Source organism: Xyrauchen texanus, chromosome 13, assembly GCF_025860055.1.
Source record: "Xyrauchen texanus isolate HMW12.3.18 chromosome 13, RBS_HiC_50CHRs, whole genome shotgun sequence".
Lineage (NCBI taxonomy): Eukaryota > Metazoa > Chordata > Actinopteri > Cypriniformes > Catostomidae > Xyrauchen > Xyrauchen texanus.
In genome coordinates this window covers 10135032-10155861 of record NC_068288.1, presented here as the reverse complement: position 1 = coordinate 10155861, position 20830 = coordinate 10135032, and the positions used below count along the sequence as shown (strand labels likewise).

General features: G+C 42.7%; 1 protein-coding gene across 1 annotated transcript in view; it reads left to right on the top strand.

Moving 5' to 3' along the window:
* LOC127653991 (potassium voltage-gated channel subfamily H member 7-like) overlaps positions 1–20830 on the top strand; it is a 118672-nt gene that overhangs the window by 23204 nt on the left and 74638 nt on the right. The window contains exon 3 of the mRNA XM_052140896.1: positions 14970–15125. Coding sequence (XP_051996856.1) covers positions 14970–15125 — 156 coding nt within the window. The remainder of the gene's footprint in view (positions 1–14969; positions 15126–20830) is intronic.

The window sequence follows — 20830 nt, the reverse complement described above, 5'->3', positions numbered from 1 at the left end:
ATTCTGTCTATTCAAATACAAAGGAACATAAACACATGCTCACACACACACATTCAGATCGAAACATTTCAGTGACTAACATTCCATAGAACACACTATTGCTCATTTCCTACAGCTCAGAACATGTGACCTTTAGAAATAAGGATACTGGAATATTGTCTTGGGAATAATTGGAGAGCCATGTAACCTGTCTGCTGTCATAGATTTCCTGCTTGGAGTTGAGGAGCTTTTTCACCAAACACATTCAGTGTGTAACAGTGTAAATGCATTATTTGGTCATGGGTCTCCCCTGTGACCTGTGTAAGCTTAACCTTGAACAGGGCACATGATTAACATCTCAATTGGCAGATAAAAGTAACACACAGGCAGTGAAACTGTCTATATATTTATTCAGGCAAATTCTCATGGCCAGAAAAGCCTTCTCTGCTGGCCTAACATGCCAAATATATAAATATTTTTCATCCTTTCAAACCTTTTTGGCTATGTATTTATATATATATATATATAATTTATATGTAATACAAGTATTTTTTACAGGTACAATAACATTAGTTAACGCAATAGTTAATGTGAACAAATAATAGTTTTACACAATTTAATAGTGTTCACTTCTACATATACTAATATATTTCAAACTTTTTGTACATATTCATATTAGTTAATGCATTATTAACTGACATGAACTAACAATGAAGTATAGTACATTTTTAAATGAACAAATTCTATAAAACACATTGTTCATTGTTTGTTCATGATACTTAATGGATAAACTAAAAGTAACATATACTATAAATTGTTGTCAGTAATTTATAGTAAATAATTCTTTATAAATAATGATTTTGTTAAGAATTGTTTTTAAATAAATAAAAATTTGACCCATCATTTAAATAAATAAGTTCATAGGCATGCTGTGTTTCTTTTAAAATATTTAAAAAATTTAGGGTGAATAGACTTAGCGGACCGTGGTCCAGGTCTGGACCTCGACTTCAGTCCATCCAGACCATGAGACATCTTGACATTTGCTGCCCCATCTCACCGTTTCTATATTTCAATTGATCAGCATGACAAAACAACAGAGCTGTTTACAGCACAAGCGCTTGGGCGCAGATAGCACTGATCTTTCAGCACTGTATCATTGAATAATTTTCTCTTTTACAGAACACGCTTCATTTACACCCTTTTGCGCACTGCACACAGAGTTGCAGATGCGTTTATTTTAACGACAGTAGACCATAGCGGAGAAATACATTGAGCAAAAATATAGATTGATAGTGGCACATTTCGTAAAAAACACTCCAGAAAACAAGTATGAAGCAAAATTAATTCAACTTCATGTGTCTGAAATGAATCCGACCATTCTGCTTAACGGGGTTTGTGGCAAGAAAATGTGCTTCCAGAGGGCCTTTAAACTATAAAGTTTTTTTTTTTTCATCTAAAATTTGCTTTATTAATCAGCATGTTTCAAGCCTTTCACAAACAGATTATTTTTGTGAAAATTAATTAAAGATCTCTCGCATAAATGGCAAGGGAAAACAACCACAAATTAGATTTTACTAGTAGCATAGTGGAGTTCTTATGACGACGTTTCCATTATTTGATAGTCTGACCATTTATAGGCCAAATTATCTTTAGCTAACAGTATTTGTAAGCTTCACTATTGTACTGTACATTGTTTGTTGTTGATAGATTTTCATTTTAAGGAAAATATAAAAATGGTCCATTTAGACTTTTACATTTTAAAAATTTTGTCTCAGGGGATATACCTGAACCCCTAAACTATATATTTCCTTAAAAGTTAGAAGGCCTCCTATGTCCCTTGAGCATCTAAAAATATTCAAACACAAATACTGGACTGTTGTCATTCAGCTTCGAAATGAACAGTTCATTTTATATTTTAATATTTATATCAAAGTTCTCTCGATTTATAAACTCATTAAAATATTTTTATCTTTTGGTAGAAGATCCCCAAATCCCACTACTTTGGCTTTGTCTCTGGCGCCCCAATGACCTAATTCTTGCCCATGTTTTCTTTTACAAAGTACTATTACGGCCAACTTGGAAAGTTACAATAAGGCCTACTATTTAAAATGAGAAACAATAATTGATTGTCATTTCATAGCTATACTGACTACTAAAACCATTAAAGTTATTGTCCTGACTTTTGCTGGGAAGGAAATCTAGAGACCGGACTACTTGGAACTTTAATTTAATTCCCCTGGTATAGACCAATAGTCTGTAGTATATCTAATTATAATTTTGCTTTATTTAACAACCGTAAAAGTCAATGGTATATTCCTATAGCTATGTAAGCATACTGTATATGTGGAGCTGTGTGTGCTGGGTGTTTTTTTTCTCTGCCCTTAGTGAATACTTAATGTACTTAAAGCAGCACCACAGCAGCATGAAATTCAAGCATTTAAATCGCTCATTCAGTTTGATAGGGCTAATCTCTTAAGCTTCTCTTTTTAGTCCACGCACACACACACACACACACACACACACACACACACACACACACACACACACACACACACACACACACACACACACAATGATTTCCTGAATTTTGACTCTCACCTAGGTTAATACTAAATGTAACCAACCCAGACTGTGTGGGATTAGAACTGACAGGTTGTTGCACTCCATAAACATTCCTGCTGTAAAATGGATATTTACGCTCAGATGGCCAATAAATTCTATTCCACACAGAGCTAAGCCAATACCCAGAAGCATCAGGCTCTGGAAAACAACACTGCCAACTACTTTATTTTACATAAACTTTTTCGTAGACTACTTTTTAGAGCTCAGTTGATGCTACTCTTATGATGAGAATTTGTGTATGATTTCCTCTTAGATTTTATTATATTAAGCTGTTTCAACAGTTGTAACTGTATGAGAGACAGATAGTATTAGTTTTCTGAAAGGGAGAATGGTTTCAAGATGCATGAGGTTGAAAACAGTTCTTTACCTAAAAGAGGCTATAGAAAGTTCTTCTTTTGTTGTAGTGTGTGCACTATTGTGGGGGCACTGGGACAACAAAACCAAAGGTGTTTCATCTAATTGGAGATTCGATACATATATTGTAGTGGTTGATTATCAACCTGAACTCATAGAATCATGTTACTATGTACATATCGTGGTAGTTTCATGGTGAAATATACACTAGAGACGCTACAACAATGACTTTTATTAATTTCACAAGTTAAATGGCAGTTTATTAGTTCATTAACACTTTTCACAATGTTCCTTACACAGTGCTGTCTTACGACATAAAAACACTTGTACCATAGCAAATGATTTGTAAGGTGATACATTTTAATGTCCGCATTTCATAACCAATTACGTTTTCAAGCTTTATCCAGCATGATCAAGTTATAGCAATGTGAAAAACCAGAGTGTGAGGCAACACAGAAGCTGAACATGTCTTAAATGCACCACAAAATGATGTTGTTGCTTCAGCTGCAGCAATTGCATTTTTCATCTCACATTTGCTTTTTATGACACTATTCATTAGGTTTAGGTTTAAGGTTTGTTTAGGGATGTAGGTTTTGTTGATTTAAAACTTGATAAAGCATTAACCTTAAGAACCTTATCTGTTTCTGAGAAAATGACACTTCTGAAAAGCTGTGATATGTGTAATAAATGCTGTATCATTTTGGATGATTTGCAAATTTCGCCAAAGTTACGTAATTTTCATGACATTGGGTTGGTGATTACATAATGTGGAATTTGATGAGCCGGCATAGGTCCCAACCATCCAGGGCTGTTTATGTAATCCCATTCCATTCCTGGTCAGAGCTGCAATTTCTCTGTACATAAAGTATAAAAAAAGAACTAGAGTTCAAAATGCATGTCTTGCGGATTTTTCTTCTTGTCTTTAAGTGATCATACCGCATTACTCTCTAACTCTCTCAGGATGTATTGCATTATGTGGTAATACTGACAGTGATGTAGTAGAAGGTCATTGCAAGCTTACTGTTACTCACAGATAGGGAGAGGGAGAGATTATATTACATTTATTGCTACACTATATCAATAGCATAAAATCGGATCGGTCCCATTCTGAATGCTGATTGGTCAATACAGCCTTCCAACCATGCTAAAATACTCAAAAATAACAGCTATGGCATGAAACACCTGTTCACCTGTTTATATCACTGCACAGCAACCGTAAAAACCAAGTATTAACCTTAGTTTACATTACAGGGACTAGCCTATAATTTCTAGCAGAAAGATGGCACTTAATTAATTTGCAATTAATTGAATTTGCAAAATGTTTTTAATGAAAATGTGTGATTAATATTTTTATTGTGTAGCATCTGTTTTATAAAAGCAAAAAGGTATGAGTTGGCATGTTATATTGTGAATAGAGACACAACTGAAAAGGTGGAAGGCACTCTGTTGAACATCATGCTAAACAACACCCTTCAGCCGTGACTAATCTCAATATAGAATGTCCATGAACATTGCGTTTTTAAGATGGTGTCAAATCAAGCGCTCTGTTTCACTGATTTGTGCCTTTTCCAGCTGTTTGAAAGGGAGGACGTGTCCTGTGTGAACACCCATTTATCTCTTTTGAGTGTTTAATTGCTAAAAATTCTGTATGTTGGAACTCAAGGTATGATAGAAATTTACGGCATAATTTATCCCCTTTTTTGGCACGTTTGTATATAGATATAACTGGGTTTCATAAATTTAATGTTTTAATTTTAAAAATAATTACATTTTCAGGCTATTATTGTGTTTGCATGATCAATCATTGCAGTCATTTCCAAGTACACCTTGTGCCCATCCCTAATTGTTCGGTTTGGTAAGATGTTAAACTTATTTGAAGGTGTAGTCAAAACCACATCTGTCTCTGCAGCAGAGAAGATATAGAACCATGAAGCTGAACTGCTCTGAACTGCATCATTACGGCTGGCAAAATGATGATGTTGATAATCTGAGCTCTTTGAGCACTGATTGCTGTTGTTGCTCCAGGTGTTACAGTGTGTCTGTATGAGTGTGCATTGTAGATGTTCTGCAGGTGGTGATTGCAGAAGCTCTCTCTCTCTCTGTGTGTGTGTGTGTGTGTGTGTGTGTGTGTGTGTGTGTGTGTGTGTGTGCGTGTTTTTGTGATTTACGAGGACAATTTTGTAAGTTACAAACTGGTAATTACAAGGGTATTATGCTATAAATGTGATTTATGAGGACATTTCTAGTGTCCCCATAATTCAAATCGCTTAAAAATCATACTAAACAATGTTTTATTGAAAATGTAAAAATGCAGAAGGTTTTCTGTGAGGGTTAGGTTTAGGGGTTGTGTTAGGTTTAGAGGATAGAATCTATAGTTTGTACAGTATAAAAGTCATTATGTCTATGGAAAGTCCTCATAATGATAGGTAGACCAACATATAGTGTGTGTGTGTGTGTGTGTGTGTGTGTGTGTGTGTGTGTGTGTGTGTGTGTGCGTGCACAACTGCTAATAATATCACAGATTGGCAGATAAACTCTCAGCTCACTGGACTAAAGCTTAGTCTGAGATATATTTATAGATCACACGCCCACAGACACACTCAAACTTCTTTCAGTTGTGTCTCTCAGATATATACAGTATCTTAGTAACAGATATATGTACTCGTGTTCAAGCAAGTTCATTCTGAGTCCCTGAACTGGTCCTACACACTCACAAAAAATCTGCTCCTGTTTGCTGGAATAATCAAACAGGGATTATTTATCATTCCGAACTGTGCTGCAATACTGCCACTTGAGCAGGTGAGCCCTACCTGTGATCAAACGGGGGCTTTCGCAGCATTTGACCGGGAGAGTCCTCAGTGCTTCGAATGGGAGAGCCCACAATACAATTATAGATGACTAGCTCACTCAGGGTTTGGAATGAGAGAACCCTCACTGTGGTTTGAATAGGAAAGCTGGAGGAGTCTGACCCGCCCGAGTGGAGGCAGGAATCTGAGCCACTAGGGCAGATTGCCCCGATTGTAGCCATGAAACCTAGGTGCTTGGAATGACCTCGGCCTCTCCTCCTGACAATGGGGGGCCCTCACTGCCTTTGACGATATGTTTGTAGGGTTCGGGGGGAATTGGTTTGAAGAATAGAGTACTGGGAGGGCGTGGAGAAGGAGTCTGAAAGGGTGATTTCTAAGAATTACAGGTCTGAATGTCGAGGAACTGGAGTTGGTGTCCGGTTCGTTTCAAGGGCCGAGGCTCTCTCACAGCATTTGACGTGAGGCCGTATGGTAGGCTATGTTCGAAAGAAATTGATGCGGAGATGCAGGCTTATGGTGACCTGTTTAGGGAAGACCTGAAACAGCCCGATTTTTGTCAGTTGCTTGGTGGGTGATGGTTTGTTTGGTATAATATGGGTTACGGAGCCATGGAGGCTGAGATGCATGGTCTGAAAGATGTGCTGCGGTTGTGGCAAGTGAACGGTTATGGTGCTTGGATGGCACGTTTGTGCTGTTTTCTGTGTAGTGAGAGTTTGTCTTATGGCCCTAAAGACGCTACGGTTGCAGTGCTTGAACAGCGTATTTACACTGTTTGCAGTGTGGTAGGAGGTTTGTTCGTACGTCCCAAAAGATGCCGCAATTGCGGCACTTGGACAGCACGTGTGCTGTTTTCAGTGTAGTGGGAGATTATCAGTTTGAACTGAGACAGACATTGAAGAATGGCCTGAGCGTTCTCACTCCTGAGATGTGTTTGCTCGCTCATAGAGTCAAGACGAATTCCCAAAAAAGAAATGTATTTATATATTGGCTGGGGGACAGCGTGTTCTTCACCCATTTGACATTGAGGCCCAGGCTGTTCAGGTGTTGGAGCAATACGTCCCTGTGCTGGTATAATAGATACTATGAATGGGCCAGTAATAGCCAATCATCGATGCAGTTCAAAATGTGCATGCAGCTCAATTTCAGAGGAGTGAGTGCAACATTGATACACTTTGTGAATGTGCAAGGAGCTAGGGACAGATCATAGGGTATTACAGTTCTTAACAATCTCTATCACGTTTTCTGCCCACTACACTATCACACCCCATTTATAATGGGACTGTGGATGACAGGACACCATTGGTGAAATATGATCCTTTTGGCGTTCCACATTGGAGCGTATAGCATTGCAGTTCTAAATAATCCCTATCGCGCTTCTTCAAGGAGATTGTGAATTTACTGCACACCACACATCACACCCTACTTTTTAATGGGACTGTGGATGATAGGACACCATTTTTGAAATATTACCCTTTTGGCATTAGATATTGGAGCATGTAGTAGAATGTGTGTGCAACTCATGCAATGAGTGCTTTGTTCTTTTGTGAGAATGTTCTTATTGAACACAATTCACTAGGGATGGGCGATACCACTTATTTTCTTTTTGATCCGATTTTAGTCATAAATCAAGTCATTCTTTTTTTTGCCTAAACAGAAAATGTTTAGACTTTTCTTTTGTTTGCCCTTACAAAAATTAACCATTTCACTACAGTAACTATAGTTTAATCATGGTATTTATTTAAACCATAGTTACCACACAAATACCAGCCAGGCTTGGAGACCTGCTCTAGGGGAACCCCTGCCCATAGAAATGGCAGGTCCATCCAAGGGCTGAACAGACGGCGGCAGACCGACGTGACAAGCATGCGGTGTGCCCCATGGCACCATGGCCATCTCGGGACTCGAGTATGAAGCCAGTGCTGAAGCGGTCTCATATGCATCAACCCGAGCACCGTTACCGCCGTTGAGGATGCCATATGTCCCAGGAGCCTCTGAAATTGTTTCAGTGGGACCGCTGTTCTCCACCTGAACGCCTTCAGACAGTTCAGCACTGACAGCGCATGCTCGCTCAAAAGTGTGCCATCATCGAGACTGAGTCTAACTCCATGCCGAGAAAAGAGATGCTCTGAACTGGGAAAAGCTTGCTATCTTCCCAGTTGACCCGAAGCCCCAGCTGGCTGAGGTGCCTGAGCACCAGGTCCCTGTGTGCACACAACAAATCCCATGAGTGAGCTAGAATCAGCCAGTCGTCGAGGTAGTTGTGGATGTGAACGTACACTTCCCTTAATGGGGAAGGGCTGCCTCTGTGACTTTCGTGAAGGTGTGAGGTGACAGGGACAGACAGAAGGGGAGGACCTTGTACTTGTACGCCCAGTCCTCGAAAGTAAACCGTAGGAAGGGTCTGTGTCAAGGTAAAACTGAGACGTGGAAGTACACGTCCTTCAGGTCTAACGCTGCAAACCAATCTTGATGCCGGACGCTTGCTAAAATGCGTCTTTGTGTCAGTATCTTGAACGGGAGTCTGTGCAAGGCCTGGTTCAGAACTCGCAGGTCCAAGATTGGTCGCAACCCACCACCTTTTTTCGGAACGATGAAGTAGGGGCTGTAAAACCCCTTTTTCATCTCGGCTGAAGGGACAGACTCTATCGCATCCTTCTGTAGAAGGGACACGATCGTCATGTGCAAGGAAGCAGTTTTCTCACCCCTCGCCGATTGACAAGGAGGTATAGGCCTACCCAAGATTTTGTTTTATTATTATGCGTTTGGCCTCAGACATTTGGCTCATTGGGCTGAAAGAGCCCCTCCCTGGCTTTGTATTGAACAATATAACCGGTGAAATTAAATTACACCCCGTTATCTCACATTGGCACTCGATATGGACAACAGTGTCCAGAGTGTTTAATTAGGATATTTATCTAAATGTTGCCATAGCTTATGGCTGAACCCCAAATTAAGTATTAAAAAGTCCCCTTTCTGCTGGTCAGAGTGGATTGTAAGGGGGGTTACTACACTCGCTGACCTATATGAGAGTAATGTGTTGAGATCCTTTGAAAATTTGGTTCAACATTTTGGGATCCCCAGATCTCAGTTTTTTAGGTATCTACAGCTGCTCCATTTGCTCTGTAGTATTTTTGGGAATAGCTTACACCACCCTAAAGAAGCAGAAACTATGGGTGAGGTGATTACTGCTTTTTTAAAAGGTCATGAGGCATCAGTGTATTACTCCCTGCTAATTCAGAGTCTGGGGACGGAGCTTCAACTTCTCTTAAGAGATTAAGGGAGAAAGATTTAAACTTGGAATTGGAGGAGGGAGAGTGGGCTTGGATTCTAAAAAACTCCAGTTGTTTTGGTTGAAGGTTCAGAGTTTGGTGTGTGAAGTATTGGGCACTCGGGTATCATTTTGCCCCAGACTCTGTATTTTAGGTGATGGGGCGGACATCAATATTAAAAATAGACACATAAATAGTTGGGTCTTAACCAGTGTCATGATCACCAGGCAGAAACTATTAAGGGGTTGAAGATCGGCTGGCGTGCCCTCATTTCAGGAGTGGTGCTCAGAGATGGGAAGGGTGGCGGCCTTTGACGAAGGGTCATTTAGAAGAATGGGGAAGTTCAACTTGTTCGCAGATAAATGGGGCGGATATATGTCATTTATGGATGTGTGATAATTATTATAATATTTTTTATTTTTGTTTATTTATTTATTTGTGTGTGTCTATATCATTTACAACAACTGGGATGTTGTTGGGGGCCAGGGTGGGATTGGGATGGGGAAGGGTAATAGGTGGGGTTAATGGTGATTCTGTGTATATATGTTTTGTTTTTGTATGGTCAAATATGTAAATCAATAAAGTTTTGGCAGTACAATACAATGAGAATTGGGGGAGGGGTGCTTAATTGTCATTACAATAATGTCATAAGGCAGAAAAAATGCTTTATTTTCTTTTTGAAGAATATTTATTTTGTTTTGTAATATGACCAGTGAAGAGCTGCCAAAACAGGTGTTATATGGTCCCTCTTCCTGGTATTAGTTAAATGCATGCATAACTTCTTCCAACAGAGAGGATAGATTTGAGCTTTTAAATACATCTTAACTGAAAATAACTGGTTTTCTCAACAGCATTTGAGTCAAAAATTCCTAGATTCTTCGAATGAGAGTGCATGTTGCCAGACAGTAAACCAAAATTGTCTGTCGTAACTTTATCATGTTGATTCTGAACAAAACAATAAACGTATTACCCATCCCTAGTGACTCATCCTCATTTAACTGGAGAAAGTTATTTGCCAACTGTAGCGTCTGGAGGAATCAATGAAGGATAATCATTAACTCAGCAGGTTCATGAAAACAAGAACTTACTGTTCCAACTCCCCTAATTACTGCAATAGCGCCAACTAGTCTCCACGAGCACAATAAATGGCCTGTGATAGGACAATGAACGTTTGACAGAGAGACACTCCCGCTATTGACAGAGGATCCTCGTGGTGCTTTCTAAAAACCCCGCACATGTGACACCCTGTGCTTCACCACGTGAGAAAAGGGCACGTGAGAAGTTGGCAACAGAGAATATGTGTGTCTTTCAGTCTTAAACTTAGAAATGTATGTCTAATGAAATATGTTTTAATCCCTGTGTGTTTATTTGTCTGATGATAGATCAAAACTAGTTGAAATTAGTTTAGTAGTGTAGTAAAACCTGTTATAGTTAATAAGAGGCCTTATATGTAATAGCCTAACAGTGTATATCTACTTTTAAGGGTACCAAATATACTTTTCTTGGTATCAAATTAAACCTTACGACTTGTCCTAGCGGAATATGAGTATAAGGTCACCTTTGAATCATGTTCTGCTATGTTTACCGTCTTTTGAGTGAGTCAAAGCAAAAGTCCTGACCAAATCATAAAGCATGCAAATGAGCCTTGACCGGACAAAGGGAGCAAATTCGCACCCAAAACGGAGGGGCCTCATTGGGTCACTTCCCCCCAATGGGGGTGTGACCTACCTACTTTAAAAGTCAGATCCAGCATTGAAATCGTTCTCTTTTGCTTCAACTCTCTTTTGCTGCGCTCTTCATCCTCGCTTACTTCAACCCTCTTCTCCCGGACCTCTTCAAGCCATCTTACATCTCTCACTTCTTCTCCCGATCTTCTGCAACCCTCCGGAACACTCGCCAACTATTCAACAAGTATTCCTAAGACGCTTCGAACTTCTCGGAACAACCCTTCAATTCCTCTTCAAGTGAGTTTCAACTCCACGCGCTGGAAACACCAAACCGAAATCCTCCATCTCACGGACGCCCCAAGGACACGGCATACACGCAGCCTTAGCCACACGCAAAGGCCTATTTGTGCAAGTATTTCCATTGAAATTCAAATGCATCACAGTGTGTAATTTCCTTGCTGGCTTCAAAGGGTTAATTGTTGTAATAAGTTTGCCATACCTCTAATAATTCTTTACTTTCCCTTACTGCATTTATTTAGTTTATTTTATGTTTATTCTATGTTACATGTATGTTTGTCAAGTGTAGTGATATATCATAGTGCCTTGTATTAAAATCAATTATACGCGTAATTGCCTGTGTTTGTTGGTCATAAAACAAAGCCTCTTTAATGTGCGATTTTAAGCTACGAGCTGATATTATCAAAGTAAGTTAACGTGCTTTTGATGAGTGAGCTTATAACTAGGAATAACCCCTCTGGAGAATTGATCAAAAGTACCAAATAAAGTGGTTCGGCGGACGAACTGACTGGTTGCGGTAGCCTACGGGTCAATTCCATTGAGGTGTTATTAAAATTAATATAGCCTGTCTGCATATGATGTATATTCCTAATTAATCATAATTCGTGGTGTTTAATTATCTATATATATTTGAAGGCAGACTCTTGGACTATATAAGCCCTTTTTGGGGTGTTTTTACATTTATTGGTGTCCGGGTCACATCGTATGATTGATCATTGATTACTATCAGTAATATCGGTCATACATTCCCCAAACCTGACCTGCATACCCTACACAACCAACCAAAATAATGTCACAAGGCAGAAAATAGGCTTTATTTTCTTTTTGAAGAATACTGATTTTGTTGTGTAATATGACCAAACTTTTCTTTTCTAATCTGAATTAGACTAAAAAGTCAACTGCTCATATGCAATGGAAAAATGTTATGATGATTATGATAATGGTTATGAAATGATAATGAGGATTGTTATGCCTAATGAGATGGCAGCCTTTGGCTAATTATAATGTCCGATAACTCTTATGCCCAGATAATAATCAACTGAAATCTACTTTGACTACATTCTGATTTTCTCAAGGGCCATCTTGACCTTTAGTAGCCATAACAACCCCCATCTCTGCATGTCAGGAATGAAGCCTGAAGCTGTCAAACTGAGTGAACATCAATGTCTACACATAAAATGCCTGTTTGTTTATATAGTGAAGTATCATATGTAACCTGCTCTACATCCTTCTGCCTTTACATTTGTTTGACATATAATAATGTTTAATCCACACAATTAGATTTATAAACCAGAATAAATAAGCAAAACTTTAATTAACCAATATAAATCAGTGGTCAGTAGTCTCAACTCAACGTAGGAAGGGCCTGTGTCGAGGTAAAACCAAGACGTGGACGTGCGCATCCTTCAAGTCTACCGTGAACCAATCTTGATGCCGGACGCTCACTAAAATGCGTCTTTGCGTCAGCATGTTGAACGGGAGTATGTGCAAGGCCGGGTTCAGAACTTGCAGGTCCAAGATTGTCCGCAACCCACCACCTTTTTTGGTACGATGAAGTAGGGGCTGTAAAACAGGAACGGGCTCGATGCAAACTCCGTCTGCAAGGCTGTGGCATTCTCACCCCTCACTGAGGTGAAGCGGATGCCGCTGAACCTGGGCGGGTGCCTAGCGAACTGAATCGTGTAGCCGAGTCTGACAGTGGGCACCAGCCACCACGGCAGGTTGGGGAGTACGAGACACGCCCCCAAGCTCCGGGCGTGCGGAACCAAGGGGACAAGCATGTTGCACGTACCGGCGGGTGGGGCCTCATGGTGGGGTGGAGCCTGAGGCGCCACTCTTGGCCATACCGAGTCCGGGAACTTACCTCTGTATACCCACCGTAAGAGTGGTCTGTGATGAATCGTCCTCGCTGCCTGCCGCAACCATCCTGTCGTGGGTGGGATTGTGCCCGCCTCCGAAGCACCATACCTGCCATAAAGGAATGGTGCCCGGTGGTCGTGACAACGACGGCCGTGGACACCGAATGTGTGACCCAGGAAGTGAGGAAACTGCTCTTTTCTTGAAAATGTGGGTACTGCATCCCCTTGGTCGTGTGGCGAAATTAATAGAAAATATAAGCTAGGATTTTCCTGCCGTCCCTCCACTGGGGTATTGAGTGGTCTTCTTACCAGCTCCTGTGTAACGGGTTTCTGACTCCCTGGGTCGCCCATCTCAGGGACACTTTGAAGTCTTCCTCGGGTTCTTAGTGGCCGGTCATGAGATCGGTGGTGTCTGCTTCCTGCTGGTGGCTCCACGGTGGGCTGGAGCCGGTGGCTCCAGTGGCTGGTGGGCTGTGGCGGAGCCGGTGGGTGACAAGCAGACGGGTGTGGGATCTTGAGCTGTGCTGGGGCAGGATGTGTTGGATGGCCTCTGTCTGCTTCTTAACCATCGAGAACTGCTGGGCAAAGTCCTCGACGATGTCGCAGAATAGGCTAACCTGGGAGATGGTATCAAGGAATTGTGCCTGGTCAGCATCCTTTTTCTCGACCAGGTTGAGCCAAAGGTGGCGCTCCTGAACTACCAGGGTGGACATCGCCTGCCCGAGAGACCGTGCTATGACCTCTGTCGCCTGGAGGGCGAATTTGATCGCCGAGCACAGCTCCAGAATTAATCCTGGGTCAGGATTACCCTCATGCAGTTCTTTCAGTGCCTTGGCTTGGTGCACTTGCAGGAGAGCCATGGCGTTCAGGGCAGAGGCGGCCTGTCCAGCGGCACCGTAGGCCTTATCCACCAGTGATGACATAAGTCTACAAGCCCTGGGCGGGAGTCACGGACGGTTCTGCCAGGTGGTGGCACTACCGTCAAGGGTAGTGAGAGCGGAGGAGCTCACAAATCAGGTTTGGGCAGTAAAAGGTGCCAGCCACGAACTCGTGAGCTCGTCATGTACCTCCGAAAGAAAGGTTCCGGGCAGGGGGGGCGGTCGTGAGTGAAGCTCTGTTCCCAGGAACCAATCGTCGAGCCGCAAGGGTTCAGGGGGAAGTGGTCCGACGATTGGTTCCTGGGAACAGAGTTTCAGCCTGACGATCACAGCCACGTGTCAAGAACCAGCCCTGAGACGAGCCGGCAGTCTCATCCCAGAACTTGACCAGAGCACACAAGCGTGCTGGGGAATGTGAGGTCAGTAGGAGGTTTCAAGGCAGAGGATCTCCCATTGAGGTTAGCCCCCAGTGCTAACCATCGCGACCTCTTCCCCGTTGGTTGAAGGACCAAGGCGGGAAGCCGCTGGGGTGGCTTTCAATCTGACGAAGGTGCAAGAGGGGGAGAAACCACTGCAATGCGCGTAAATCCAACAGCTTCACTCACTTTCAGAGGTGAATGGACTGGCAGAGGACTTCAGCTCGCTGAACACAAACGCTCGGCTCCGAAGAAAAAAATCTAGCCAGCTCCTTTTATACCTGTATGTCCAGGAGAGGGGCATTCAAATTCCACTCGCCAATTCCCATTGGCCTTTTCTCAAGAGGTATTTGGGGCTCCCAAGGGTGACCCCTAGTGTCACTACATCGACACAATGTCAAGTGAGTGATAGATAGGGAACAAACACCTTATATTGTATCCTAAACATCACCGGAAGCCAGTGAAGAGCTCTAACAGAGAGGATAGATTTGAGCCTAGAAATACATCTTAACTGGAACAAAAAACTGTTTTCACAACAGCATTTATCTGACAATCAAATCTATGAGTCTTATCCTCATTTAATTGGAGAAAATTATTCTCCAACCAACCTTTGACCTCAGCCAAACAATTATAAAAAAATGTGAAAAGAAGAATAATCATCATGTTTTAAGGGAAGGTACAGTTTTAGGTCATCAGAATAAAAATGATAAATTAACCCCAGAGGCAACATAAACAATGTAATTTATAAATTCAGTAATGCTCATGTCATTAAATTCAGTAATGGTTTGATACTAGATACTTGTGTCTTTGCATGTCTGCAGGATCAGACTTCCAGTGTACAACACACATCATTCCTGTGAAGAACCAGGAGGGCGTGGTCATGATGTTCATCTTGAGCTTTGACTATTTGTTGAAGGAGGGCAGCATGGATTCATTAGACCGACTCAACCACACCTCTCCAGCTAAACAAGAACAAAGTGAGACTTTGTTTGTTTGTTTGTTTCTATCTTTCTTTTTTCTTCCTGTTTAATTTCTCCTTCCTTACTTCTGTTTAATTTACTTCATGTTTAATATCTCCTTTATTCCTTTCTTATTTACTTGCATAATTTCTCATCCTTCCTTCCTTCCCTCTTGATTAATTTCTCATTCCTTCCTTCCTTATTTACTTCTTGATTAATTTCTTCTTCATTTCTTCCTTCCCCAAAGAACACTAAGTCTTTTTTAATTCCACCTCTCCTCTCACGTCTCTTTCTTTTTGTCTACTTTATCTTAAACACCTAGTTTGCCTTTCCATCATCCCCACTTACTGACAGCACCTCTTTAAATTGATGACTACCTGTATGTCAGAAGAGAGAGAAAGAGATAGGAAGGGAACATTTTAAACAAATTGAGCATGGTGGCTGAGTAGAAGAAAAACATGTTGAAATAAAGAGATGTGCTGTAAGAAAGATAGAGACGGGTGAGGAAGAGAGATACATTTTTATTTTATTTATTGCTTCAGTTGCTCCAGCTCACCAGCACATGCTGTCAAGATTGAGCCCACTCATCCAGAAAGGAAATGAAGTAGGGGAAATAATTTATGTGACACAGTGTTACAATTATTTGGATCCCTGAGGCCAGGAGCTGCACAACGCTTCATTTTTAAGACTCAGTTCAGTGAAACTGAGCTCACTAAACTGCACAATGCTAACAGTGTGTGTGTGCATGCTACAACTATGATATATGTTAATGGACACCTATAAGCAATAGAACTGCTGTATAACATTTTCTGCAAATTATGCAACTCCATCAGTTAACTCAAACCTGTAAAAACACACACCTGCATACACATGTATACAAACATATACTTTTACACACTAACCATGCCTGATGTACTTCTGCATAATGGAAAGTCAATTAATATCCAATTTTAATACCATCTCCCTGTATCATAGCAACAGGGAATGTTTTGAAAAGGATATCTGTGTGTTCATATGTGTCTGTTTGTGTAAGTGTGTGTTAGAGGGACTGTTTAGTCAGGGCTGCTACAAACTGGTGATTTACCATGGCAATGTAGTCAGTTTTTTGTTAAGACACACAGCATAATGTTTAAAGCTATGGCAAAAACTGCCAACAGGGATGAATATAGATTTCCTTGATCTGTTTCCCTCTCTGTGCACGGCAGAGGGCTAAATACAGAGGAAATGCATTGAATCAGCAAAACAAAAACAAAATAGCAAGTAAAAGTTACAAGTTTTTCCAGCCTCAAATTTTGTGTAAAAAAGGCAGGCTGAAGACAGGAACTGACGAAAATGATGACGAAGATGATGTGAGAACCCAAGTGCTGTTTTATTTACAATGCAATCCAAAAAACATGAAGGTATCAAAGCAATAAAAGAAAACCAAACATATATTAAACAAAAACTATAGCTTGGCATGACTAACTCGAATAATAAGAAGCCAAGACTTATAAACCAAGGAACCAATACGAACAAAACACATGAAACATGGCAGGAACAGGAAATCACATGACAAGACACAGGACAAGAAACAGGAACAGGGAGTATGAACTAAACCATAAAATAAAAGACAAGAAAATTCAAACATTAAGGATTTTTGACTTCATGGAGTGCTGCGCAGAATGATTGGTGCTGGACTTGAAGCAGTGCATGTCGGCTAAATATTTTGTCCGACCTGAACCAGCGCTACTGCTGCGTCTGCGTTACATATGCCATCAAAGTACTGTGAGAATGATTCGAGAGCAGCCAGCTGGTGCAGCCTTTGCAGTTGCTCCAGAGGAGCTGCGCAAGCAATGATGACGACACAGCTAATTCCTGATTGGCCAGACTCACAACGTTACAACGGTTACACATGTTTCATGGGCAATGTTTGCAATTGCATACTTCACATACTACTCTTACTACTGCTGCTATGTCAGTCTATGGCAGAAATAAGAGAAGTATGGTAGTATGCCATTACAATGGTGTTTATTCTGACACCTCCAGTTTGGCGAAAACTCTTACAACTCTGTGTTTTTATAACAGTACAGTACAGTACATCATGTTTATTCATTAATAACATTCAAAATGATTACAAATACTGACTCCTTTATAAGTTTTAAAATAATACAAGCTTTTATTGTACTTTCTTCTTGTACACCCAACATGCACTGTATTAAGCTGCACATAAACCTTTCAAATTAATTATGTTTCTGATTATTTTGTGTAAAATTCAAGCACATTTCGTCTGCAAACATTGCGTGATCTTCCGTGACTGTTGTAGGTTCTGACGACATGGGAAGTGTAAGTGTCCGGCTTGGCTGCTCTCTTTTCAACTCCTCCCCTGACTGCAATGGTAAATTGAGGTGCAGTTCAAGTCAAACACACCTATTGACAAAAACATACATAAACTTGACAGTGTCATCCTAAACAATGTCAGTGATTAATCACATCTAACTCGGATGAAAAATGTTATGACATGCCCACCCAAAAACCCTCTTTTTAAGGTTTGCTTTCATGAAGTAGTGATATAAATAGCCCAGTTTGGAGAGTTTTAATTAATGCTGGCATGATACTGAAACTCCAGGGAGGAGATAGAGAGAAAGAGAGAGACAGAGGAAGAGAGAAATCACACTGCAGATAAAATACAAAATAAGACATTTTTGATTGATAAATTACATTACAACTTCATATCATCTTGGTTACTGTAGTAACCTCCATTCCCTGATGGAGGGAACGAGACATTGTGTTGATATAGTGACACTAGGGATCTCTCTTGAGAGCCTCGATTACCTCTTATTTTTTAGAAAAAGCCAATGAGAATTGGCGAACAGAATTTGCATGCCCCTCCCCCGGACATACGGGAATAAAAGGAGGGAAGCATGCATCTGTTCAGACAGGTTTTGAGCTGAGGAGCCGAGAGTAAGGTCCCGGCCATTTCAGCGGCTTAGTACAGTGTTATGGCAAGAGGGACACAATGTCTCGTTCCATTCATCAGGGAACAGAGGTTACAACAGTAACCGAGACATTCCCCTTCTGTCACTCACTCGACGTTGTGTCGATGTAGTGACACTAGGGGTCCCTATCTAAAAACGCCACAACACTGAACGTGTTACGTGGACTGCTGAAGCAGGTGCATGCAAGCTGTTGCGTGCGAAAATGGCAGGTGCATCAGACCTCACGTAACCTTCCCCAACGCCCCAAGAGACGTCATATAGTTCCACACATCACTGAGGGAGGGAAGCAATGTAACTAGCCTGAGAGCAGGCTGCACCAGCCGTGGCCTTTTCTCTCTCTATGTTTTCTCTCCATAGAGAGTTAGATGCGGCTGGGGGCATCTAACGCTATAACACGCATCGTGGAAGTCATTCTTTTCTAATCCTATAATTTCAGGGGGAAAAGACCCCGCAGAGACCACATCCTGCCCAACAGGGGTTGTTAACATGTGGCAAATACATCACAAGGGCTTACCAGCCACACATGGAAGTGGCGTGGTGGTAGGTCCTACCTCTATGGGGAGGAGCTCTACAAACACAGCGACCGGGGGGCAGAGGGAGCTCTGCCCAAGGGAGATGTGGGTCTGCAGGCAGGGGGACCGTACCGCGGAAAATACATTACAGGGGATATTGGAATAATCAGAACCTGTGGAGCACCTATTCCAGCACAGGCAAGTTGGTGCCTGTGGTTGGTCTGGCTGTGAACTTCCTCCACTGAGTTCAAAGACAGAGGGCTAAGGAGGAAGGACACCCGGGGTCCGTGACTTGTGGACTCGACTGGGGAAGTAGAGCGCATGTCTTCACCTCAGGGGAGGGGAAAGGCACTATGCACAAGCGATACACCCGGCCAGCTGTTGTCACCATGTTACCGAATTCTACATATTTGGACCTGTCAAAACATGGGACGAGACTGGCTCAACCCGGAGATTGTAAAACCTCGGAGGTATTGGATGTTGCCCAGCCCGTCGCTCTGCAGATATCTGCTAGAGAGATGCCATTGGCCAGTGCCCACGAGGATGCCACATTCTTTGCACACTCACTCTGTTTGGAGACAGCGTTCCCTTTCCACTGTCCAGCAAAGCAGACAAAGAGCTGCTCAGAGTGTCTAACTTTCTTTGTGCGATACAAATAGGTGCGCAAAGCACGCACCGGACACAGCAACGCTAAGGCTGGGTCTGTCTCCTCCCGGGGCAGTACTTGCTGGTTCACTACCTGATCCCTGAACAGGGTCGTAGGGACCTTGGGCATGAAACCTGGTCAGGGTCTCAGGATGACTTGAGAATCTGCCAGACTGAACTCCAGGCAAGTTTTGCTGACAGAGAGTGCTTGCAGGTCCCCAATCCTCTTGATGGAAGTGGGCGCAATCAGGAGGGCCGTCTTCAAGGAGAGGACCTTTAGTTCGACTGATTCCTAGAGGCTCAAACTGGGTCTCCGAAGTTCTGAGAGGACAACGGATAGATCCCATGAGGGGAACAGGCATGGCCTAGGAGGGTTCAGCCTCCGGGTGCCTCTAAGGAACCTGATGATCAGGTTTTGCTTCCCTAACGACTGCATTGTGGTGAGCCACTATGGTGGCTAAATAAACCTTCAAGGTGGAGGGGGACAGCCTCCCCTCCAGCCTCTCCTGCAGGAATGACAGCACTGACCTGACTGCACACCTCTGTGGGTCTTCAGATCAGGAAGAACCAATTAGCGAATAAGCGCCACTTTAGGGCATAAAGCTGCCTGTTAGAGGGAGCTCTGGCTTGAGCGATCGTGTCTATGACGGCTAGTGGTAGACCGATTAGATAGAATGTCCAAGGTTCCAGAGGTCTGGTTGCAGATGCCAGAGGGTGCCCCATCCCTGAGGAGCGTCCTTCCTCAGGGGAATTTGCCAGGGAGGTGCTGTCACAAGGAGCGTGAGATCCGAGAGCCAAGTCCGAGTGGGCCAGTGGGGGGTCACGAGAATGGGCTGTTCCTTGTCCTTCCTGACCTTCCATAGGACTTTATCAAGTAGGCTCACTGGGGGAAATGCGTTTTAAAGCAGCCCCTGGGGCCAGCTGTGTGCCAGCACATCTGTGCCAAGGGGGGCTTCTGTCAGAGAGTACCAGACCGGGCAGTGGGTGGAATCTCCGGAGGCAAACAGATCTACCGAGCCCAAATCAGCTCGACTACCTGAGGGTGGAGTCTCCACTCTCTGCTGAGCATTACCTGACATGTCAGCATGTCCGCTGTGATGTTTAGGTTGCCCGAGATATGAGTGGTGTGCAGTGACCTCAGACGCTGCTGAATCCAAAGGAGGAGGTTGTGCTGAGGAGAGGCTCAAAGAACTTACCTTGCTCAGCGTACCCAGCCTGGGACAGGTAGGTCGACTGAGGAGGAGGTTCTGTAGCGATGACCTCTAGACTCATCACCACCTGCGCCAGAGGCACCTGAGGTGTGAGTGTGGTGCCGTTGGGCACGTGAAGGCAGAGGGTCTGCGTTCATGGGTGACCCAGGGAGTGAGGAAACTGCTTTCTTTGTGACAACATGGGTACCGCAGCCCGTTGGGGGTGACAAGCAGGCTACGGAAACAAAAGATTCTCTACCAGGCCCTCCACCAGGGAATGGAGTAGTCTGAATACCAGCTGTGTGGCAGATGTCTCTTTCCTTGGGTTGCCCATCTCTGGACCGCTTGGGAGCCTTCTGGGTCCGGGAGGTGGTCCGTGAGACGGGGGGTGTTCGCTTCCT